The 23,221-nt window shown below is 47.3% G+C and overlaps 1 protein-coding gene across 10 annotated transcripts in view; it reads right to left on the bottom strand.

Annotated features, from left to right (window-relative positions):
• eif4g3 (eukaryotic translation initiation factor 4 gamma 3) overlaps window positions 1-22,377 on the bottom strand; it is a 66,737-nt gene extending 44,360 nt beyond the window's left edge. For 6 of the 10 annotated variants that reach the window (XM_062965732.1, XM_062965733.1, XM_062965735.1 and 3 more), the window contains exons 1-4: window positions 21,999-22,377; window positions 12,130-12,205; window positions 5,563-5,691; window positions 4,480-4,584 (exon numbers count right to left, since the gene is read on the bottom strand). In XM_062965732.1, coding sequence (XP_062821802.1) covers window positions 4,480-4,584; window positions 5,563-5,691; window positions 12,130-12,205; window positions 21,999-22,285 — 597 coding nt within the window. In that variant the 5' untranslated portion in view covers window positions 22,286-22,377. Of the gene's footprint in view, window positions 1-4,479; window positions 4,585-5,562; window positions 5,692-12,129; window positions 12,206-13,937; window positions 14,094-21,998 lie in introns of those variants that run through there. The other 4 variants (XM_062965739.1, XM_062965740.1, XM_062965734.1 and 1 more) reach the window with 3 other exon arrangements.
• Window positions 22,378-23,221: the final 844 nt, after the last annotated feature.

Raw genomic sequence — 23,221 nt, 5'->3', positions numbered from 1 at the left:
TCCCTACCAATCTCCGCTCGGCACAGAAAGATGGAGATGCCAAGGAATTTAAATTGACTTCCATGAAACCTGGCGGATCATTAATGTTTACCCTGATCAGCATTTTATGGTTTGCCTGCCAGATGAGAAAATTCCATGCCAATTCCCCCCCACCCAAAAAAAAAAAACCCAGGGAACACGGGAAGAAGATTCTCTTTCAAAATACATACACCCAGGTGCCCGTGGCTACGAAGTCATGGAGAAGCAGCAGCCCCCCAAATGGATGGGGAAGAATGTCTGAGAGCGTTGTGAGGCTACGGCCGGAGTTTCCTCCTTAAAGGCCAGCCAGTAAATTTGGTCCAAACCCATCTTTCTCAGACTCAGACGATATCTGATCATCTTCTCTTGGCCACAAAGACTGGCCTTACACCACATTCTAGTACACTGGAATGGGCCGGGCTGTGTGGAGCAGCTGGCTAGTAACCAGCTGCAATAAATCACTACTGACCGAGAAGTCATGAGTTCAAAGCCCGGGTTGGGTTAAGCCCCCGACCATTAAATAGCCCGGCTTGCTGTTGACCTATGCAGCCCCGAAAGACAGTTGCATCTGTCAAGTAGGGAAATTTAGGTACGCTTTATGCGGGAGGCGAATTTAACTAATTTACAACACCATAAAACTGCCAGTAAAACACGAGGAAAGGAATGAGGAAGCACGGCCACTAGTGGACTGTGAAGCAACAGCTCCCCCTGTGGCCAGAATCGTGAAGCTGGAAAAATGTTAAATGCTTCTGTGTCTCTCTATACTGTATGTTGTTTGTCTGTTGGCATTGAATGTTTGCCATATATGTGTTCATTGTAATCCGCCCTGAGTCCCCTTCGGGGTGAGAAAGGAGGGCAGAATATAAATACTGTAAATAAATAAATAAATAAATATTGTGCAAGGGACGTGGCAGGACTCCCAAACAAGACCACCTCTCTCCCAGCATTGGAAGGCCTCAGGGCCAGGGCACCATCAGCCAACCAATGTGAAGAAACGTGGACAGAACCTGCAGGCCTCTGGATCAAAACCCAAAGCTAAAAGCCTTTCTATCAGCAGCAGTCCCAGGAAAAAGGCAAAGGGGGCACTTCTGGCATGGTCCAGGTCAAGAGATGGGTGAATAATATTGATAGAAAGAAAATCAACCTGATGTCACATTCCACAAGTTGCTGTAACAATACAGTCCTGAATACCGGAAGCTACAGCTGCCTAAGAAACAACTGCTTTTGGCTTGTCCCGGCTGCCCTTTGGAAAGCCAAGTGACCAGAGGATGGCCGAGACAAACCCTCAAGTCCACCCAACCCAGCGCTATCTGCTCTGACTGGCAGCTTCTGGACAATAATGCCTTTTGGACAACAGCTCCCCAAATCCCTAGCCAGTACAGTTAGAGTCCATTAGGTCAGAAGATTTGGGGAACTGTGGTTGAAAATAACCAGAGCATAGTACAGTAGAGCCCCACTTATACAACTTCCGCTCATCTGACACACTGTATTATCCGATGCCCAGGGCCGCCCTCCCGCACTCACTTGCTCACTCACCAGGCCAGGTCCTGGTTCTGCCACCACTTCCGCCGTAGTTGCTGGCACTGGTGAGTGAGTGAGTGAGCAAGGGAGGGGAGGGCAGGTGTGTGCAAAGGAGGATGGAAAGGCCCTCTTTCCATTGCTCACTCACTCACTCACTCACTAGGCCGGGTCCTGGTTCTGCCACCACTTCCGCCATAGTTGCCGGCATTGGTGAGTAAGCGAGTGAGCGAGAGAGGGGAGGGCAAGCGTGTGTGCAAAAGAGGGCGGAAAGGCCCTCTTTCCATTGCTCACTCACTCACTCACTCACTCACTCACCAGGCCGGGTCCTGGTGTTGCTACTGTCACTGCCGGCCCCGGCCCGGTGAGTGAGTGAGCAAGGGAGGGAGGGCGAGTGAAGGAGGGCGGCAAAGGCCCTCCCCTCCCCTGCTTACTCACCAGGCCGGGTCCCGGCAGCAATGGCAGCAGCACCAGGACCCGGCCTGGTGAGCGAGAGAGTGAGTGAGGGAAGGAAGAAAGGAGGGCAGGAGAGTGAAGGAGCAGCGGGGATAGAAGCTTCCTCTTCCTCATGGCCGAGGAAGAGGAAAAGCCCCTTCCCCAGCAACAGGGGAAGGGGCTCCTTCTTCTGCACCCACCCAATTATCCAACAGTTTTGCTTATCCAACATTCTGCCCGCCAGTTTAAGTTGGATAAGCGAGACTCTACTGTATACCTTCCAGCCTCTGAGTGGGGCGTGTCTTTGGCAGCCTGTGGTATACCTCGCATTCAACACAGAAGGACTCCTGCCATTCGGAAATCTACCTCCCCAAGTATTATTTGCACCTGCGTTTCCAAACCCGTTGGCCCTGCCTCACACCAAGGGTGCTGGGAATAAACAGGCCGAGGAAGAGGTGTCACGTAGGGCAGGGAGTGCTGAGTCACCCAAGCTGCAAGGCCCGGGCTCCCTGCTCCCAAACACACAGCTCACGGAAAGCTCTGCCTTGGCACCGGTCGTTCTCGAGGAAACAGCTCTGCGGTGCCAAGGAACCACCTTGAAAAAATGCCTGGGAAAAAGCACTGGGCTCAGCAGCGGGACAGGATGGCCTAAGGTCAACCGGCTCCCAAAGGCCTCGGCCCAGTCATTCCAGTGAACGCAGATGTAAGGCGGCACCGGGGCTTTGGGCTCCCTGTTGACATTCACACATGCATCTTCACATTGCCAACAACTGCAACAAATGTGGAGGAAGTGAGACTCTGCCGCTCATGGAGACACCAACTTCAAGTCACAAGCCTGACAAGAGGAAACCAAGTGCCAGAAACCTTGTTCCACAGACTCTGGGTTTTTAGCATTTTTATTTTTACTTTTAGTTTGTTTTAACAGGTTTTTGGTATTTTAGGATAATATTTTGGTTGTTAAGTTAATTAGGTTGTGTTATATTGTTGAATGTGTCTATTTCGATGCATTGTCTGTATGGTTTTCTTTCCGGCAACTGAATGTTTGCCATACATGTTGAAAACCGCCCTGAGTCCCTTTGGGGAGATAGACAGGGTACTATACAATAGTGTTGTGCATTCATGTGGAATTGCTGTTCATTTTGTGTAGTTTAATTCGTGTCGTCTCCTTTTCATATTCGTATCCCACTAACGAAAATGGGCCGCCTATACGACACAAATGTTCGTCTGCCTAACAAAAAAACAACAACCCCCCCCCCAAAAAAAATTCGTTCCATTGGCTGCAATGGGAGGGCTTCAGAGACTCCCCCTGCTCAGTTTTTGGGCTAGAGGGGTGAAGATCACCACACACGGAGGGCATTTCGATCCCTTTTAGCCCACCAACTTTTAAAACATCTGGGTCTTCCATCGAGTATTATTCTTATCTATATTATTCATATTATTAACATCCATTGGCATATATCAGCTGTCATGGAGAAGCAACCCTCTCTGACTCAGCTTAGGGTCTCAGGATAACTATTGTTATTAATATTAACATTATTATTACCACCCACTAGCACACATCAGATGTCATAGAATCATATTCCCATGTCATGGGAAGGCAGCCCTCTGCCAGTACCTGCTTATTGTTACAAGGCCCAAACGAAAGGAAAACTAAAGCCAGCAGGATGACTGTGCGGCTTTCATTATTGTTTCGTACGAAAATGTTGTCATTCGTTTTGTGTAGACGAACGGTCGAAACGAAACAATAGCATGAAGGAAACGAAGGAACATTTTCACGCATATTTCTAGTATACAAATAATACCATGTTTCCCCTAAAATAAGACATCCCTAGAAAATAAGACCTAGTAGAGGTTTTGCTGAATTGCTAAATATAAGGCCTCCCCGAAAGTAAGACCTAGCAAAGTTTGTGTTTGGAAGCATTCCCAACGGACAGCACACCAGAGCATGCAGGATTGATAAATGTAAGTGCCATAGATGGTTTTACATGGAAATAATGCTCGTAACAAGAAATTCTTGATAGAATTCACAGTTTGTCTGGTTATGCTGGTTTGTGATGATAACTACTGTACAGTATAGAATAAATGTTCTTTTTTTTTGTTCAACAATAAATGTGAATTCTTCTTCATGGAAAAATAAAACATCCCCTGAAAATAAGACCTAGAGCATCTTTGGGAGCAAAAATTAATATAAGACACTGTCTTATTTTCGGGGAAACATGGTAGTTATTATAATTATTTGCTTTGAGCAGCCATAAAGACCGACCCGGCTGCTGCTTTTCAAGGAGGCAGGACAAAGCGACCGCCCAGTGCCACAGCCAGAGCGGAGGGTGGCTTCTCTGCCACGCATGGCGCCCTGGGCACTCTGCACGCGGCCCTGGCCCCTCGGCCTGGGGAACCCACCCTCTTGCCGGGGCCTCCTCCCTTCGAGACGCCGCGAGCGCCAGGCTCCTCTTCTCCTCCCCCCCTTTCAGTGGGGCATGGCTCAACCTCGGTCCTCTTGCGACTCACCATCCCACATCCCAGAATCCTTTGCACCAGTTCCCTTGGATCTTCAAAAAGACTGCTGGCTCTTGGGTGGGGCGGGAAGCTTCTGTCCCTCCTCCCTCCTGGCTGCTGGAGCGAGAGAGAGTGAAAGAGAGCGACAGAGTAAGAGAGGAAGGCGGAAAGGCAGAAAGGAAGGACGGAAGAGAGAGAGCGACAGAGAGAGAGACGGGGAAGAGGACCGGGGATGCTCAAAGCTGGCGCTTCCTATCTTCCTTTGGCAAAGCTGTCTTCTGCAGGAGAGCCGGACAAGGCGGAGGGCAAGGGAAGGTTGTCGCTCGCGCATTCGAGGAACTTAAGAGGCATGTGCTGCCTCAGGCCATTGGCCAAAGGGACGTTATTGCGGGCTCTGGGAGAAAGCAATCCTTCATAACACTAAAGTGGTTACCAGGGTCTCCCTTGCAAAGGCTAGAAAGGGGACCAGGAAACAGAAAGGAAGCATTCAAAAGCACAACCGGTTGCTGTGGCAGTTCCTACAGTAACCACGTCTACGACTACCCTGACAGTGCATCATATGAGCTGGCTGGGGTTAAAGTATGCCATGTCTCCTTCCATATGATCACCTCAAGCCCATCAGAAAAGCTGCAGGTGCTCAAGCAACTCCAAGGCAGAGCTGGAGGCAGAAAAGGACTACTGACTGCTGCCTGCCGCTCGCTAAGCCTCCTCGGGGTCCGTCCTCCCCAGTTCCTTCCATGGTCATGACTCAAAGAGGAGCCCAACGTCCTGCTTCAGGCTCAGGAAACAAAAGCAACGGAAGGTAGGCTTTGAAGGCAGCTTAAGGTCCTGGACAATCTGCCTGCTCCCTTCTCGTGACACAGCTCTCGCCAGGCTCCCTGGAATCCTCTGCCTCCCTTTGGCAAGGAAAGACTCCCCTCCCTTTCCTCCTACTATCACTCACTTCTCTCAGTGGAAGGGTGGGAATCCATGCTTTAACTTTAGCTGCTAATGACACAATACAGTCCTCACCTCCAGAAAATGTCTTATTCGTACATACACACCGCACGCTCGATAAGCCCCTGCGTTCTCCCTCGTGGCAGATGCCTTCCTTACCTGCGTGAGGCCGGGAGAGGAGGCATGCCCGGGTGGTGTGGCGGCCAGGGAGGGGTGCCCTTTGCTTATCTCATGTGTGGAATAAGGGGAGGGGGCGGGAGGGCCAGGCTGCCGGGCAACTTGGGTCACCTGCAAGGAAGGAAAGCAGTAGTCAAACCAAGGATAAAAACTTCCAAATTGCTCTTTAGCTCATAAAACGACTTGTATTCTTCAGACCTGTGGAGAACGGAATGCCGGGAGTAAGATGTTGATCAACCAGAGCTCCACAAGCTTGAACGATGGGATTTAAGGGCCAAAAGAGACAGAATGGGCTGGGACACAAGTAATTTATAATAATAATAAAATAAAAAATAAAACTTTATTTATATCCCGCCACCATCTCCCCGCGGGGACTCGGGGCGGCTTACATGGGGCAGCGGCCCAAACAACATAAGAACAAAATATAAGCAACACAATAAATCACAATATAAAAAGATAAAACAATAATACAATATATCAATATAAACAACAATACAAGATAAAAATTTCATTTAAAACACATAAATGGTAAGACCGTAATAAAAAATTTATGAGTGATTATTGAAATCGCTTGTTCAAAGTTCAAACGTTGTAATACAAAAACACTGTGAATTAAAAAAGCATCTTTTGGAAGAAGTACGTGGTTAATTGTTTTTGTAAAAAGCGTGGAAATGTTCCCTGAGGAAGATATTCTCATATTTATGTAATACATAATATTTATGTAATACCCTAATAATATTATGTTGTAATACAATGTAATAATAATTATAATTCACTATTATAATTGTATATTTATATTACATGCAATATTACTAATAATATTGCAATATAGTTGTATAATATAATATATTGTATGTATATATACTTGTAAACCGCCCTGAGTCCCCTTCGGGGTGAGAAGGGCGGTATATAAATGCCGCAAATAAATAAATAAATAAATACAGGTGCCCCCCCCCCCCCAACACACACACATTCCAGTCAGAACACAATGGAAATGAAATGCAGACTATAAGGTCTGATGCTCCAATGAAGTCACAGGGCAGTGCCTTGAATGTCATGTTCCACATCTTCAGGGGTTGGGTCTCTCCCTCATTTAGTCGTCCCCCCCCCCCAATAACCAGACTTCCTCCCTCCTACCCAGATCTGGTCTGGAGCCAAGAAAGACAGAGTTGCTCTGGGGAAGGGCTACCCAATGCCTGTTTTATTAGTGAATGAATGCCACATCAGTTGCCAGGAAAAACAGGCATTCCCCTGCTAGGAGCAGGTTGTGGACGGAGCCTTCGGCTGAATCCGCAGATCTGCAGCTTTGGAAAAGTCAAACTGGGCCAACTCTTACCCATGTCCAGTCTTTTGTTATCTTACAAAATGGCTGCCTGTAATTATTGTGTATCTTATCAAACTTTTACCTCCTAGAAAAGCCCCCAGGGTAAGGTGTTTTCTCTGCTTTATACAGAAACCAATTCTCACATCCAATGTCAAGACCATCTGGGTGGAAAACAAATCCCAGTGATGGCAGGTGAGGCCTCGGAAATGATGGAGATGGACCACCGCATCGACAGATGTCTCCTTGGTGGGTCCCAAGAGGATGCCTGCTTTTCCAATCATATCTTATAATAATACTAGCTGTGCCCTGCCACGCGTTGCTGTGGCCAATTGGAATTGCAGTGAATAGCCTCGCTGCTTCAAAGCCTGGCCGTTTTCTACATAGGGTATCCTTGCTAGGCCAGGTTGAATGAGATGGAGTAGCCCCGTGGTTTCCAAAGTCTGGCTTTGAAGCTGCAAGGCTATTCAGTGTTAATCAAGGTGGGCCACAAAGGGGTGGATATATGTGTGGAATAACGTGCAGTGTGGTAGAAAGAACTGTTGTCTGGTTGAGGCAAGTGTTGCCATGGATCTCCTTGATTAGCATTGAATAGGCCTGCAGCTTCAAGGTCTGCCTGGTTAGTACTTGGAAGAATCCTTTAGTGGGACGTGTTAGCTGGGTGTGATTATTTAAGTTGTTTAGCAGTGAATGGTCTTGTAGCTTCCAAGCCTGGCTGCTTCCTGCGTGAGGGAATCCTTTGTTGGGAGGTGTTAGCTGGGCCTGGTTGTTTCCTGTGTGGAATTCCCCTGTGTTCTGAGTGTTGTTGTTTATTTAGTGTCCTGATTTTAGAGATTATATTGTTGTGTATTGTTATTAGAGCACAGTAATTATTATACATTATATTGATAACGTTATATGATTTGTCTGGAACAGGATTATATGAGACCCCTTCTACACAATGGTTTAAAATTCACACTGAAGTGTTTTTGTTTTTTGGGGGGGGGGTTAATTTTTGCCATGGCCTAGGAGGCAGCCTGGCTTTGAAGCTGTAAGGCTGTTTAGTGTCAATCAAGGTGGCTCACAAAGGGGTGCATTCCAGTTTTTGGGGGTTTTTTTGGCCCCATGGAGGTTAGGGATGTGTAGTTTGTTTGTAAGAACGTAGAGACGTGGATGAGGGGTTGTGTTGTTAATTTTCTAGGTTGGGGGGGGCCTTTAGTTTTGTTGTTTTGCCCGGTGGAGCAATGCCATTCTCCTTTTATATATATAGATAATAATATAATACTTTACAGTGTTCTCCTGCTACTCTGCGGTTTGCTTTTCGCGGACTCGCTGTTTCGCGGGTTTTCTGGAAGCTTTTGGGACATGGCCATACAGTCCTCCTTCCCTCAAAAAGGGCCCCTCCCTCCCACAAAATGACCCTGGCTGAGGCCGTGGCCTGGCTTGGCTCCAAGAGCCTGCAACAGCCCACCATGGCTTCCAAGCAATACATTAAAAGAGATAGGGAGAGAGAGAGAGGCAGGGAGGGACACTATGTTTATTAAAATAAATATAGTGTCCCAACTTTGCGGATTTTCACTTATCGCGGGTGGTTCTGGAATGTAACCCCTGCGATAATTAACTGCAATGAATCACTCTGACCAGGAGGTCATGAGTTCGAGCCCTGCTCGGAGCCTATGTTTGTTTGTCTTTGTTCTATGTTAAAAGGCATTGAATGTTTGCCTATATATGTAATGTGATCCGCCCTGAGTCCCCTTCGGGGTGAGAAAGAAGGGCGGAATATAAATACTGCAAATAAATAAATAAATAAATAAATAAAATAAGTTAGAGAACACTGTATTTTTGTATCCCGCCTCCATCTCCCCGAGGGGACTCGGGGCGACTATCATGGGGCCAAGCCCGAAAAACAAAACATGAGCAAACTTAAAAGCATATATAAACACCCGAGGCTTACTTGCCTTTCGGAAAGCCTGCAAAACCTTGCTCTTCCGACAAGCGTTCAATGGGTGAAAGACTCGGGGCTATGTCTGTTTTTATTGTTGCTTTTATTGTTTTTATTGTTATTTTAAAGCCAAGTGTATTGTTTAAATCTATTTTTGTAAACCGCTCCGAGCCAAACCGGGAGTAGCGGTATATAAGTTTAATAAATAAATAAATAAATAAATAAACATCAACAAGCAATTAAAATAAAAACAGATTAATATCTTCACATTTCTATTTTCTTCCCAGAGGCAGAGAATAGCAATGTGTAATATGGGCCATGCTGACCCGCAGAGGGCAAGCATCTTTCTCATGGGGAAGACAAACTTCTGCTCCGTTAAACACTCTTCAGGTTCCTGCTGTGGCAAATGAGCAAAAGCCCCCAAACCTGTTCAGGGGGAAGCATCAACGGCACCCTCAAATCCCCTCTTGGAAGTGGCCCATCCAAACGGAGGGTGGAGGTGGCAACCTTATCCTCAGGACTGGCCCCCACGTCCCACAAAATGCGAATGAGGTTGGCCGCTCTCGGATCCTTGATTCCCTTTGAAGGGAGGCATTCGCAGCCAGTGCGCTTCAGGCAGGCAGCCCGTCTCTCTCTTTGATCGGAAATTATCCACACTTTGCAGGGACAAAGCGGTGCCTGATAGATGGATTTGCCCAGCACCGGATCCTTTTGCACAGGAGGCCAGACTCTAGGCAGGAAGCCGGAGGTCATGCCCTGTCCTGGCTCAAATTACTTCCGTCTCCTAGCAATGAGGGGAATTCACGTGACTCAGTGCAAGCAGAAGGTCCAGGGCCTTTCACTAAAGGCTTCCTGAAGCAATGCTGTGCTTGCACATTTGACTGAGGAATCAAAGATTTCTCAGCCATTGTCGCAGAGAAAAGGGCCCCTGGCCAAGCAAACTTTTATTTATTTATTCTCCATTTATATCCCACCCTTCTCACCCCGAAAGAGACTCAGAGCGGCTTTAAAAAAGGCAGTAATTCAATACCATAAATATACAGTCAAATAAATACAGTCAAACCAAAGATTCAAAATCAATTATTAAAATCACGTCACCCGAAATCATGATCAAAGGACGTTCCATTAGTCATTTCACTATTCCATATTCTCGTATTGCACTAATTTGCTAGCCAAAAGTTTGGTCCCATAATGATAGGCTTCAATACCCTGTTTCCCTGAAAATAAGACATCCCCGAAAAATAAGACCTAGTAGAGGGTTTGCTGAATTGCTAAATATAAGGCCTCCCCTGAAAGTAAGACCTAGCAAAGTTTTTGTTTGGAAGCATGCCCAGCGCCTGCCAAACAAACACCAGAGCATGCAGGATTGGTAAATGTACATACCAGTTGTACATGAAAATAATGGTAGTAACAAGAAATTCTTGACAGGAGTCACAGTTTGTCAGGTTTGGTTATGTTGGTTTGTGATGACAACTACTGTACAGTATATAATAAATGTTCATTTTTTTGTTCAACAATAAATGTGAATTCTTCTTCATGGAAAAATAAGACATCCCCTGAAAATAAGACCTAGCACATCTTTGGGAGCAAAAATTAATATAAGACACTGTCTTATTTTCGGGGAAACACAGTACTACAACAATTATTGAAACAGATCCTCCAGATGTAGCATGCAAAAGTTTGTGGCTGGTGCAACATTAAAATAGTCATTTCCTCTTCTTTAGAGGTATATTCTACTTCCAAGGACTTATTTTATGCTTGGAAACCCAGCCTAGAACTCCAGTTTGCCAGAAAAATCTAATCCTAAACTAAAGGTGGGAATATGTACCCCTCAGATGTTGCTTACAACGTCTTTATGGTTGCGACGCTCATCCTACAATGCAGACATTCCACAAGACTCAATAAAACCAGTGAGAACTGTTCCAGTTCACCGTTTCCCACATGGTTAATGCTACAACAGCTTTCTACTCTTGCTTTTAACAGGCAGTGATTTTAATCTGCCTTGAAGCAGCAGAATCCCAAATAGTGAAAACATTATTTAAACATGGATTCCCAGGGATCAGACACATGATCTACAATAAACCTATTAAGGTCAGTGCTACCCAAAGTGGGGGCCTGCAAGCATCAAGGAAATCACAACAACACAACAATAACCTGGCACAAGAAGTGTTCTGGTTCCTGGCACGCAGGGGAGAAAAATGCTGGTGAACACATCACACCGCTCCAAAGCACAGGTCAGGTTCACTCACAAAAGGATTAATTTGAGAGACTTAAAAAGCTAGTGCCATATAATCTACATTACTCTGAGCGTTTCGGTTATAGCCAAGGGGCAATTCAGGACAAACAAACCTGGCTGGAAAACAAAACACTGGGCTTCTCTGTTTGACTTTCATTTAAAGCATCGCTTTGTTTATAATAAGGTCTGAATATACCAGTAATACCTAGGAATCTGAATCAAGCAATGAGCCTCCAAGTGTGTGCTTCATAAAGGCAAATGAGAGGAAACCCTTCTGGTGGCATCCTTAGTTCTTCTGCCCAGGATTTGTTTTGCCGCCGCACATTCCCAGCACAAACAGGATTGGCCTGCTGACCCACATCCTGAGCATACTGGCCCAGAGAGGGAGTGGCTTAGCCTGTGAGATTGCTTTCCTGGAGGACGTGCTTCATGGTGGGAATATCCCCAAACACAGGACGCCTCTCAGCTGTTGAACCCCTGGGAGGATATCCACTAAGGATACAATCATGGCTAACCCTCACACCAATGGCTATACAGTCTAGTCTAAAGCTGCCCAAATGGCACCGCTTGAGGCTACTGAACTGGGGGGCTACCAGAAGGCATCAGAAGGGCCCAGAAAATAATAACAACAATAATGATAATAATATCATTGGCATTACCTGGAGGAATCTTCCACCTTGTGTGACTGTGGAGCAGAACAAACAACTCTGCATATGTATGCTTGCCCACAATGTCCTACCTCATGTACAGAGGAGGAGTTGCTTAAAGCTACGGACAATGCAGTTGCTGTTGCCCGCTTTTGGTCTAAAACTATTTAGTTGTTTTGTGATTTCCTCTATTTTTTTTCATCATTTTTAAAATGTATTTTGTTATGCAATGCTTTTGACATGAAATAAATAAAATAAAAATAATAATAATAACTTTATTCTTGTACCCCGCCTCCATCTCCCTGAAGGGACTCGGGGCGCTTACATAAGAAAAAAATAATACAAAAATTTAAAACACAATATAATAACTTAGTTATAAATCAGCAGAAGAGGCAGAAAAAACACCCGCTGACACTGTACTTACCGTGCTGTACACAGTGGAGACGGTTGGCGTGAAGATCCGGTCCTCCAAGGGCTGCGGCACTGGTCCCCGAGGGATTCTGCAAAGCAGCCAGTTAAGGAAAAGATGGAAGAAGCAACAACAAGGCCCATACACAGAGTGGATTTGGCACCAAGGGGCTGCCTAACCTCTTGCGGGTAAAGGTCCCCCTTCCACAGAGCTCCAGCACCACATCCAAAAGGGATCACATGGAAAAACAAGCCCAAAGAGGAGATGGGACAAGGACAACAAGGTCAAGCTAAAGAGCTGAGGCAAGAAGGGCCAACCAACGAGAAACAACATTTGGCGTTGTTGTGTGTTTTCCAGGCTGTATACCTCACAATCTCTGAGTATGCCTGCCATAGATGTGGGCGAAACGTCAGGAGAGAATATTTCTGGAACATGGCCATACAGCCCGGAAAACACACAACAACCCTGTGATTCCGGCCATGAAAGCCTTCGACAACACAGAAACATTTCATTGTCAATATATAAAGGCCATTCTTTTTCTCAACCAACAAGTAAACAGCTCAATGTTTGTCAGAAGACGAGAAAGGGCTGCCAACACAGCGGAGAAGATGATAGGAGAGAGTGAATCCATTTCCTCCATTTCCTATTAATTCTTCCTCTGACTTAACAGTTCTCTTAAAAGCAGTTCTGGGAATGAGAGTTCACTTCTTACCAACCTTGCCATTGTGCTTAAAAGAAAGCTGCCCTACACCAACAATGAGAAGAACTCTACTTATGGAGAGCCTGTCTTTTAAACTTCATCTAGAGTAGTTGAATGGGATTTTATTCCTTTCCTTTAATGCCAATAAATACTGTTCTTTGAAAATAGGGTAAATATTTAAAGCACCCCTTTTCACAAGCATGAAAAAAGAACAGTCACAACTAAATCCAAAAGGTCCCCCAAGAATCTTTCTTTTTGTCCCTAAATAATAGTCTAGTTTCTGTATCCAGATCTGAATTGACATTCTATCAAACCACCAAAGGAAAAGCTATTCAAAACTGCGGAAAAAGCTGGCACAATGAAAGAGAAACTGCCAGGTGTTGAGCTTAGACAGCTAAGGAAAAATAAGTGAAGGCTGGTTTGTCATATGTTTGCTCTAGGAGAACTTACAGGAAATAAATTTGTTCAAAACCTCTGGCACATCCACAAGGCGAGCTGGGAGCTATATGACGCCAAAACCAACTTTTCTGGAAACAGTTAACACCTGAGAAATCAGATATGGCCTGAAGGCACGGAAACTACAGACACAACCAGCAGGAGGAAACTGCACTTCACAGCTGCCTAGGAAGGTTTGTGACACAGCCAACAAAACAGTTTTCCCCATGAGAGAGACTCAGAAGGGTGCGATTCTATGGGACACAGGAACTGACCAACACAGCCTTATCTGGCAAGAGACCAAAATGTCCCCTCTGACACCTCAACTGATTAATCCAAAATGTCGATCAGATCCTGCGGTGAAGCTCACCACAGAGCAATCAATGGGAGACATCCAAAGCGCCCCATAACATGGCCGTGCCTAAAGAGCCACAAAACATTCCTGGCACATAGATGGCTGTGTCTGACACCAAGCATTAATGTGTCCAAACACGGAGGGAAGAACAGGAGGACGAGAGCATTGTGTGCAACACCACCCAGCTCTAAGGGAAGAGCAAGCGTGGCACCTGCTTTTTGCTTCTCCTATTTCGATGCCATAGAATGCAGGGAGGTAACCCCACATGTTTCCTCTTTAAAGCAGAAAAGACTGGAAAGGTACACTGAGACACAACAAGCACCAGGAACTCACCTAACACACATTTCCTCAGGGACGTATCATCAGCCATAAGCTTTAAAAACTCTATACTTTGTTCTTGAGGGATGGATCCCAGACTGCACCGATAAACACAGAGTGCTTCACATCCGTCCCTCGGCAATTGTAGGCAAATCTCTTTCCGATGGAAAAGACCCGAAACCTGAGCTGAGCAGCAGGCACAGCCTTCAAAACAAGGAACCCACCATGTGACGGCTTGTCACTTGGCAAAAGTGGGCAATGACAGAGCACATGTCCTCCGTGTTTTGAAATACAGACACACGATACTTTTTTCTCTCAGTTCGCACACAGGAAGGACTTTCCACTTGTCACAAACGATTGCTCAACCGGTGCAATGAGAGGCCTGATAAGCCCAGCTTCATAAACAGAAACCGGGACTGATGCAATGCGCAAGGAAGGGGCATTAAAAGAAGGAGGCACCCTTTCTGAGAAAGAGAAACCAACCGGCAGAAAAGAACCAAGGAAAGGGCTCTGAGACAGAGACACAAAATGCAAAAGGGCAAAACAGGATGGACAAGAAGACAACCAAGAAGAGAACCCTCAAAGACCAACTAACTGCCGGAAAAAATGTGAGCACCTTGACACAGCTATAGAGTTTTTCCCGATCAGTTAAATATTCCGCTATGCTCCTAAGTTGTCTGCTGATGTTTTCCTCGCCTAGTCGGGTTCTGTTTGTCACATCGTAACAGTGTTGGAAAATGTGAAATCTGCCCTGCTGATGCACCAGCCTCAGAGCCAGCAGTCCCTGGAAATGCAAAGGGTAGCAGGCAGGGATGTGAAGGGGAGATACCTGCCCTTCACAGCAAAGGCCACGTTCAGTCAAATGCCACCACCACGGCTGCTGAATGAGAGAATTAACAATGAGAATAGGAACAGGGGAGAGAATGGCAAAGGGGAGGGGGCTATTAACAAAAGCTGAAAGAGCCTCTTTGTCTCTCTGTGGTCAATGCCAGCCTTTTGAATGGCTGAGCGGAGCAGAGACTGAAGGGATGGGAGGGAGGCTCTCTAGGGGACATCGCCACCAACACAACGCAAGCAAAGACAGGGCTCCACAGCACCGCCAGAGCAAGCCCACGCCAGGAAGGAACTGGCATTTCAAGCAAGGGGATGGTGAGCAGCCAACAGGGCAGGCACCTGGCTAGGAAACCTTGACTTCATACCTGGAAGCCCTTGGCTCCCCTCCCTTCTTCTCAAGGGAGCGCAACAGTGCCCCATGTGCAGTACAAGCGCTGCCTGGCCCTGTCCGGAATTCATCAAAACGACCAAAAGAAGCCAGCAAAGGCCAATGCATAAAAAGACAATCCAAGAGAGTGGCTGAGTAACAGGTTGAAGATCTGGCCCAGTCCTCCACCTGACCCTATGCCCCTTCCTTTCATCCTCTTTCTCACCGCTAAGAACACTTTTGGCGAAGCCTGATGATGGAAATTAGAGCAATGAGCCTGCTGTTTGTTTATTTATTTATTTATTTATAGCATTTATATTCCGCCCTTCTCACCCCGAAGGGGACTCAGGGCAGATCACATTACACATATAGGCAAACATTCAATGCCTTTTAACATAGAACAAAGACAAGACAAACATAGGCTCCGAGCAGGCCTCGAACTCATGACCTCCTGGTCAGAGTGATTCATTGCAGCTAATTGCAGCTGGCTGTGCTACAGCCCGGGCCTGTTGCCACAGGTCTGGGTGTGAAAGCACAACAACGCAAATATGCTGGGGTTCGGTTCATTCCAGGACACACTGTGAATTATGGCCATGGATACCATTCTAAGGTAAATGTTTCAGCGCTTCACCTGGATTCTTAAACTCAATGCGGGGCAGGGCCCTGAGAAGAGACATAAGTAGGGCCAATGGACCTGCAGGTGGAATACACAGCACTATTCTCCATGGATAAATGGCACGCATTAATGCCCTGCCAGCCCTGTGCTGCACACAGCATTCAGAAAGCCAACTTCCTTCCCAGTAGTCTCTTCCAAAGAGTCCCTTTTTCTTATTCTGCAAACTGTGCTCAGGTCCTTTATTTGGCCATTTCCTGTTCACTTCTTCAGAAAAGCAAAGGAAAGCATTTAAAGAGCAGTTTCTATGTCTGAAAAAAGAAGGGTGAAAAAAGAACCCCACCCACATAGAAAGGGACCTGGGCCATCTCTCTCACCTCAATGCCGAAGGGCAAGAAGCTGAAAAAGGAACTGCTGAGAGAAAGGAAAAGCAGGCTTAAGCAGGAACTTCCCTTGAGAGGAAGAAGGGACATTATTCTCGCTTTCCTCAAGGCGCCCCAATTTGGTCCAACACTAAAGACACTCACAAAATCTGACATTATAATGGTTTGGCAAAAGATGGCTCCTCAAAACATGTTTTAAAGCTGACTAATGCCTGCCAGGGAAAACTGGGTGGCTTCACAATGTTTTTATTAAGATTATTAAATAATTAAGTACAACTAATCCAATGGTCTTGGGTTTTCCTGTAGACAATGTCAGGGTATAAATTATATCCTGGTTGGAAGGACAAGACAAAGGGATCAATCAAAACCGTATTATTTCTCAGTGACACCTTTCACCTGTTAAGCTTCTACAGGCCCTATGTGAATGAAGGTTAAAATATGACAACTGATGTGCCTGCCTGAGAGGCTGAAGGGCAGTCCCTCCCTTTGCCAGACTTCCGAGTTATTCTTAGCGCTTCAGTGAGGTTCTGAGGGCAGTTTTGCCCCCAGGGAAGGCAGGAGCATCCAAAGAAAGGAGGGTGGGATGTTCATGCAGAAAAGCTTCAATATTCTGTGCCAAGGTTTATCAACAACGACACCACACAAAACCAGATTGAGAACATATGACAACGCAACCATCAACACAGGTCAAAGGCAACGAGGTTGACTGCAACACTCAAGAACACTGCTCAGCCTCCAGGGGAGCTTGTGAAAACATGATAAGAAGATGTGGGTGAAACTCCCATTATCCTCCACCACTGGCCATCCTGTGCAAGGCTGCAGCCAAGGCATGCCCCTGCCTTTGTCTACAGGAAAATCCAAGGCCACTGAATTTCTGCCTTTGCCCTAAGGAATACAATCATAGGCTACTCTATTTTTCAATGAAGAGTCGTGACCTCAAAAACAATGATGTATGCGCACATAGGCAAAGAGCAAAAGCTCAGTTCTTCCCAAAAGGACATCACGACACTGGGAAGGGAGACACAACCTGCTGTTTACCTGGTTACATTTCCAGCTTGCTTAATAGTAGTAGTAGTAGTAATAATAATAATAATAATAATAACAACTTTATTTATATACTTCCCCAACTCCCTAGAGCAGTGGTTCTCAATCTGTGGGTCCCCAGATGTTTTGGCCTTCAACTCCTAGAAATCCTAACTGACTAGACCAAAACACCTGGAGACCCACAGACTAAGACCCATTGCCTTAGAGGGACTCTCCTCCTTCCCTTACCTTCACAACAACCCTGTGAGGTGTGTCAGAGAAGAGTGGAGACTAGAGCATGGATCTCAAAGGCCAGTCCCCTCAGCGCATGGCTAGAATGCTCAGCACAAGTGACAAAGGAAGTCTGTCTCCTAATACTGTAAATCTTGGAAGTCCAGCCCAGACTTCAAATGCAAGGAGAAAGTCGACCTCCCTTGTAATGTAGTCAAACCACTTAGAACTAAGTAATGTGGTCAAATTGTACTCAAAATGAGCGCTGACCTACATGAAGAAGTCTCCACATAGTGCAACTCAGGCAGAAATAACCAGAAAGATGGTAGACAGGTATCAAGGAAGAATCCACGCCCTTTACATTCCCAATCTGCTCTTGTCCTCAACTGAAGTTCAAGTGCACCAGAGGAGACAGAAAGAGGGTCTGAGCGGCCAGGCAGAGCTGCAGGGAGAAATACATTCTCTATGAGTATCTCATACTGTCACCATTTCTTCCCATGATAGAGGAAAATTCTGGTATCGTTTATAAACATTGACTCGGAGGTAAAGCAAAGCTAGGCCTTCCAGCCACAATGCACACAAATATTCCAATTCACAGAATCTTTGGACATCATAAGTGACAGCAGTTAACTCCTTGGTTTTCCATGCCAACCTCTTTCCTTTATCTACTATCCATCCTAAGGCTCTTCAATGGGATGTTGGGCTACATATGAGAACTGTGGCAACTTCCTTCAATGCATACATCTTTCTCTCTCATAGCCCCATTTTTAATATACACCTGGAATAACCATCAGACAAGGAGGGCCACTTTCATTTTGCACAAACCTGACACTTCCCCCATTGCTCACCAAGACAATTCTGCTAGGGACCGATGCCAAGAGAAACACTTCTCCCTGAGCTTGGGCATCTCTCACCAAAGAACAAACTTGTGGACCCCGCATTGCAACTTCCATCAGCCAGCACAGCACAGCCAGCACAGCCAAGAGAAAGAGATGATGGAAATTGTCTGCTTTGAATGCACAGCAACTATCTGAACGTCATCTCAAGGTAGGATCAGTAGGATTCCACTGATCCACTTGGAAGGGCCTCAAGGGGGTCAACAGAGTTCATCACAAGGAAATCAACATTTGCAACATAACGTGACCCCTGTCCAAATATTAAAGATGGATGCCAACCCAAACAAGCCAGGACATCATAGAACAGCCCATCCCCAACATACACAGGCAACAAACACAAGCACGCCCAGTGTCAGCCATAGAAATCCATAAACAAAGTGAAAGAGAAACCATAACTCTGCAAAACTTCTTTTAGAAAATGGGGAGGAGACAGTAAAAAAGGCAGAATGCAGGGAAAGCAGTTCTTCAAATTAAATACAATAGAGTCTCACTTATCCAAGCCTCGCTTATCCAAGCCATTTTTGTAGTCAATGTTTTCAATATATCATGATAGTTTGGTGCTAAATTCATAAATACAGTAATTACAACATAACATTACTGCGTACTGAACTACTTTTTCTGTCAAATTTGTTGTATAACATGATGTTTTGGTGCTTAATTTGTAAAATCATAACTTAATTTGATGTTTAATAGGCTTTTCCTTAATCCCTCCTTATTATCCAAGATTTCCGCTTATCCAAGCTTCTGCTGGCCCATTTAGCTTGGATAAGTGAGACTCTACTGTACAAACAAACAGCAAGGGGGGTTATTAAACCTAGAAACCCCCTTGCAACTCTGAGCCCACCTCAAGCATATGGAGCTTCTCCTGAGAAGACGCAATCAATACAATATCATTCATTCATGTCTCCCTTGACTGTGCAAGACCACTGGAAGAACCTATGGCAACATAACTTGTCACTGTACACTTCTAATCTTTGTTGATGCAGGACCACTGCAAAGACTTCACTGGCAACTCTCTCAAGTCGCTTCCATCATCCCCTGCCAGCAGGCTCCATGGCAAGGGATGGTGGAAGGCTAGTCCTCCCAAGCGGGAACTGGAAGGGACCCCAAGGACCATACCTCAATGCGGGGTCCGGCCTCAATCCTGACAGTCAGAAAGAAACAATGAATGGGAGACTCAATCATTGAACTGGAAGGGACCTCAGAAGCCATCCAGCCCATGCCTCTTCTGCAAAGCAGCCAGATAAAATTATCCACTATTATCCATTATTATTATTAGACTCATTGTGTTGGAAGTGACCCCAATGGCCACCCAGTCCAACCCTAATCCTGCCAGCTAGGAAGACACATCCAAGCTCTTCCGACAGGTGGCCATCCAGCTCTGCTTAATGACATTAATAATAACATTAACAACAATAATAAAAGAATTGGACGGGACCCCAATTCTGCCAGGCAGGAAGATAACATCAAAGCCCTCCTGACAGGTGGAAATCCTGCTCTGCTTGATTATAATAATAACAATAGAGTTGGCAGGGACTCCAGGATAATCCAGTCCAACCCCAATTCTGCCAGGCAGGAACACACATCAAAGTTGTGCACCTAGCTCTGCTTAATAATAATAATAATAATAATAATAATAATAGAACGATAGAGTTGGAAGGGCCATGCAGTTCAACCCCAATTCTGCCAGGCAGGGAGACACCATCCAAACCCTAACAATGACAACAACAACAACAACAACAACAACAACAACAGAACAATAGATTTGTAAGGGCTTCAATGGCTATCCAGTCCAACCCCAGTTCTGCCCGGGAAAAAGACCCCATCCAAGCCCTTCTGACAGATGGCCATCCAGCTCTGCTTGATGATAACAACAGAACCTTGGAGTTGGAAGGGACCCCGGGATCTTCCAGTTCAACCCCAATTCTGCTAGGCAGAAACACATATCAAAGATGCCCCTCCAATAATGATAATAATAACACTAGAACCCTGGATTTGCAAGGGGTTCCAGTGGCCATCCAGTCCAACCCCAATTCTGCTAAGCAAAGACACCATCTAAACTGTCCTGACAACAACAAAAATAACAGAACTCTAGAATTGGAAGGGACTCCAGGATCATCCAGTCTAACCCCAATTCTGCCAAGTAGGAAGACACATCAAAGGTGTCCATCCCGTTCTGAAAAATAATAATAATAATAACAGGGCCCTAGAGTTGGAAGGGGCTCCAATGTCCATCTAGTCCTACCAGGCAGGAACATATCAAAGGTGTCCATCCCGTTCTGCTTAATAATATTAATAATAATAGAACCCAAGACTTGGAAGGGGCTCCAGTGGCCATCCAGTCCAACCCCAGTTCTGCCAGGCAGAAAGACACCATCCAAACCCTCCTGACAGGTGTCCATCCAGCTCTGCATAATAATAATAATAATAATAATAATAATAATAGAACCCAAGACTTGGAAGGGGCTCCAGTGGCCATCCAGTCCAACCCCAGTTCTGCCAGGCAGGAAGACACCACCCAAACCCTCCTGACAGGTGGCCATCGAACTCTGCTTGATGAGAATAATAATAGAGTTGGCAGGGACTCCAGGATCATCCAGTCCAACTCCAATTCTGCCAGGCAGGAATAAACATCAAAGGTGTCCATCCGGCACTGCATAATAATAATAATAATAATGACAATGATAGAACCCAAGACACCATTCAAACCCTCCTGACAGGTGTCCATCCAGCTCTGCATAATAATAATAATACTAACAATAATAACAGAACCCAAGACTTGGAAGGGGCTCCAGTGGCCATCCAGCCCAACCCCAGTTCTGCCAGGCAGGAGGACACCATCCAAACCCTCCTGACAGGTGTCCATCCAGCTCTGCATAATGATGATGACGCTGATAGAAGCCAAGACACCACCTAACCCCTCCGGACAGGTGGCCATGGAGCTCTGCATAATAATAATAATAATGACGAAGGTGATAGAACCCAAGACACCACCTAAACCCTCCTGACAGGTGGCCATCCAGCTTTGCATCATAATAATAATAATAATAATAATAATAATAATAATAATAATAACAGAACCCAAGACTTGGAAGGGGCTCCAGTGGCCATCCAGTCCAACCCCAGTTCTGCCAGGCAGAAAGACACCATCCAAACCCTCCTGACAGGTGTCCATCCAGCTCTGCATAATAATAATAATGATGATGATGACGATGATAGAAGCCAAGACACCACCTAACCCCTCCTGACAGGTGGCTATCCAGCTCTGCATAATAATAATAATAATAATAATAATAATAATAATAAAGATAGAACCCAAGACTTGGAAGGGGCTCCAGTGGCCATCCAGCCCAACCCCAGTTCTGCCAGGCAGGAGGACACCATCCAAACCCTCCTGACAGGTGTCCATCCAGCTCTGCATAATAACAATGATGACGATGATAGAAGCCAAGACACCACCTAACCCCTCCTGACAGGTGTCCATCCAGCTCTGCATAATAATAATAATAATAAAGATAGAACCCAAGACTTGGAAGGGGCTCCAGTGGCCATCCAGTCCAACCTCATTTCTGCCAGGCAGGAGGACACCATCCAAACCCTCCTGACAGGTGTCCATCCAGCTCTGCATAATAACAATGATGACGCTGATAGAAGCCAAGACACCACCTAACCCCTCCGGACGGGTGGCCATGGAGCTCCGCATACAAGACCCCCGAGAGGGAAGGATACGGGGCCTGGAGGGCGCGGGCGGGGGCGCTGGCGGGCGGGGCGGGCCCGGGGGCGGCGGCGGCGGCGGGGGGGCCCGGGGGCGGCGGAGGGCCCCCCCCGGGGGGCAGCGGGGAGAGCGGCCCGGGCGGGGGCAGGGGCAGGGGCGGCGGAGGGCCCCCCCCGGGCGCTCCCGCCCCCGCGCCGCCGCCCCCCGCGGAGGGCCCGGGCCCGGCCGGAGCCCCGCCCGCCGCTGCCCCCCCCGCCGCGGCCGCTCCGGGCTTGAGGGCCGGCTTCTGCGGGAGGCTCATGGCGAGGCGGAGCCAGCACCAGGCCGGCGGCGGCGGGGACAGCCCAGCGGGCCACCACCCCCGGCCGGTCTCCGTGGCAACGCGGCCTGCCGCTCCTCCTCCCCCGCCCCCTCCCTCCCTCCCCCGCCTCCCTCCGCCCTCAGCCTCCTCCGCCTTCTCCTCAGGCCGCGCCGCCGCTCGGGCCGCCGCCGCTCGGGCCGCTGCTCATGAGGGCCGCCGGTCCCGGCGAGTGTGGGCGGCCTGGAGCCCGGAGGGAAGGCCCCGCGGCGGGTGGCGGCGCTCGGGCGGTCGATGCCGACGGATTCGCCTCACGGACGAAGCGCGGCCTCCAACATGGCGCCGGTGGCCGCCTCCAGCAGCAGTCCGGCAGGACGAAGATGACGACGAGGGCAAGCGACGCCGCTCGGCTCTTCGGCAATCTCCGAAAAAGACCGCTCGCTCGCTCGCTCGCTCCGCTTTTGCGCAGGCGCCCTCTCGCCCTCCCGCCTTCCTTCCACTCCGCCTCCTTTCGGATTTCGCGCAGGCGCACTCTCCCCCTCCCGCCTTCCTTTCGCCCCGCCTGTTTTTAGCTTTTGCGCAGGCGCGCTCTCGGTCTCTCGCCTTCCCTCAACTCCGCCCCTTTTCAGTTTCCGCGCAGGCGTACTTTCGGCCTCCCGCCTTCCTTCAACTCTCGCGCAGGCGCACTCTTTGATTCCCGCTCTCTCACTCCACCGCCTTCCAGCTTTTGCGCAGGCGCACTCTGGGCCTCCCGCCTTCCTTTCACCCCACCTCTTTCCAGCTTTTGCGCAGGCGTACTCCCGACCTCCTGTTCTTGCAGGAGGGACCTCTTTTTCGCACTTTGTTACATGCTGTTTTCATTATTGTTGCCTCTGGGCATGGGCAGACTGATTTCTCTACCAGCCAATACACTGCAGTTTTGGGAACGTAAACCCTGCT

Source organism: Anolis carolinensis, unplaced genomic scaffold, assembly GCF_035594765.1.
Source record: "Anolis carolinensis isolate JA03-04 unplaced genomic scaffold, rAnoCar3.1.pri scaffold_15, whole genome shotgun sequence".
NCBI lineage: Eukaryota > Metazoa > Chordata > Lepidosauria > Squamata > Dactyloidae > Anolis > Anolis carolinensis.
The sequence above is the reverse complement of the archived record's forward strand: the minus strand, read 5'-3'. Positions and strand labels throughout refer to the sequence as shown.